Genomic DNA, 2,045 nt, shown 5'->3' with positions numbered 1-2,045 from the left:
TCGAATGGTCACAAACTACTTCAAGATCGTTTCAGGCTGGACATAAGGAAGAATTTCTTTACTGTCCGAGCCCCCAAGGTCTGGAACAGCCTGCCACCGGAGGTGGTTCATGCGCCTTCATTGAACACCATCAAGATGAAACTGGATGCTTATCTTGCTGGGATCCTATGACCTGAGCTGACTTCCTGCCCTTTGGGTGGGGGGCTGGACTCGATGATCTTCCGAGGTCCCTTCCAGCCCTGATGTCTATGAAATCTATGAAATCAGGAGGTGCTACTTCACTGTCAGGGCAGCTAGGACCTAGAACCAACTTCCAAGAGAAGTGGTGCTGGCTCCTACCCTGGGGGTCTTTAAGAGGAGGTTAGACGAACACCTCGCTGGGGTCGTTTGATCCAGTACTTTTTCCTGCCATGGCAGGGGGTCGGACTTGATGATTGCTCAGTTCCCTTCCGACCCGACCAGCTATGAAACTATGAGATTTGAGAGGGCTGTAAGCCCTGCAGGTTAGGGCCAGGCCAAATTCTCACAGGAGCAGCCTAATACTATCTCACTCCTCTCTAGGATTTCCTACAATGTCTTCTGAAACACTGTAAGTAAAAGCACAAGTGAGAATGATACCGATTCTCCTTTGCCATCTCTGATCAGAATTCACAATTAAGTAAGGGTGAGGCATGCCAAACTAACCATGGTCAATGAGTTTATTGATAAAAGTTTTGATTAATGGACTAGACAAAAAGAGTGTGGTTCTGGGGTGGAGCAAGCCATTTTTTTTAGTACCTCAGACTTGCATGTTTCCATTCTCTTACCTGGTAGGCAGGCCAAAAGCAGGGAAAACACCAGGCAGACAAGGTTCCTTGGCTGAATTTGATATCTTTTATTAGACCAACCCAAATAGTTGGAGAATAGTTATTAAGCAAGCTTTTGGGTTCAAAAACCCTTCATCAGGCTAAGGAAGTTTCAGCAGTTGGTGTGTGCTCTTCCTGGATGCAAAAAAACACCAGCACACTTACAGCATCCTCTTCAGCTTGTCTTGTGCCTGCTCCAGTAACAAGGCCATGAAACGCTTGTACTCTGGGATGTGTCCTGCAATTAGTAGAGAGGCTATAACAGTTGAAACTTCTAAGAAATGCACAGGTGCGGAGCACTCTGGGATCACGGACTGCAAACATACAACTTTGTGCGAGAGGGGGGAGGTTTTCAGAAGCGTATGAATATAAAATGTAAGAATATAAATGAAGAATGCTTCAAATGAATAATCAAGGCAGTAAAGCTTTGGCTAAGAGCAGGGAAGTTGACTTGAAGAATGTGCACGTAGGGCATTGGCTAGCAGAAGCGTCATCCATTGGGCTCTGATTGGGGCTGCAGCTGCACCCACTGCACTTGGCTTTCTCTCCAAGAAGGTGCTCTGCCAAGGGCGTGTGTTTAGGTCTTAAAGAACTGGAAATCTGAGAACAAAGTTTCCATGCTGTGAGTGTATACCCCCCAGGACTTCTCATTAAAAATGTGCACGTTCTTCTCGTTATTGGCATTCTTGGCCAGCAGAGCTGAAGTATTGCACTTGAAGTAAGTCAAGGGGAAGTTGGCCTTGATGAAGTCTTCTACGAAAGGAGTCGTTTGGCCATCTGCACCCACTAGAAGCAGGAGCTTGTATTCCTCAGGGAAAGAATGAGAAATGCGAGCCAACACATAAGACTGAGCCACCGTAGCCTCAGGTTGGGAGGCTCCGACTAAATAGATGAGAGCACTATTGCCCCCAGTGAGGCCCAAGGCAGCCAGCACGGCTTGGATATGTTTTGCCATCTGGAACCTGTTCTCATCCTCAATCTCTGGGATGTCTACAAGCATGAGGGAGAAGGGGATTTTGAAGGTCTCATTGTAATGGATCTCATAGACATCAGACACCAGGGCTGGGCTCTCCGATCTGGGTTCCTCTGCTGCTTCCTGGGTCAGCTTGAATCTGAAGGTGTCTTCCCACTGCACCCCCAGGGCATAGTTGACCATGGCGTTGATAAGAGTGCCTTTCCCCAGCCCAGGAATGCCTACTA

The 2,045-nt window shown here is 47.6% G+C and overlaps 1 protein-coding gene across 1 annotated transcript in view; it reads right to left on the bottom strand.

Annotated features, from left to right (window-relative positions):
- Positions 1–916: 916 nt before the first annotated feature.
- Positions 917–2,045, bottom strand: part of LOC106723204 (verrucotoxin subunit beta-like) — an 8,133-nt gene continuing 7,004 nt past the window's right edge. Inside the window, exon 4 of the mRNA XM_025194807.1 lies at positions 917–2,039. Within this exon, the coding sequence (XP_025050592.1) occupies positions 1,423–2,039 (617 nt within the window). The 3' untranslated portion in view covers positions 917–1,422. The remainder of the gene's footprint in view (positions 2,040–2,045) is intronic.

The sequence above is a fragment of the Alligator sinensis genome, unplaced genomic scaffold, assembly GCF_000455745.1.
Source record: "Alligator sinensis unplaced genomic scaffold, ASM45574v1 scaffold769_2, whole genome shotgun sequence".
Lineage (NCBI taxonomy): Eukaryota > Metazoa > Chordata > Crocodylia > Alligatoridae > Alligator > Alligator sinensis.
Note: the sequence above shows the minus strand (reverse complement) of the source record. Positions and strands in the feature narration are given on the sequence as shown.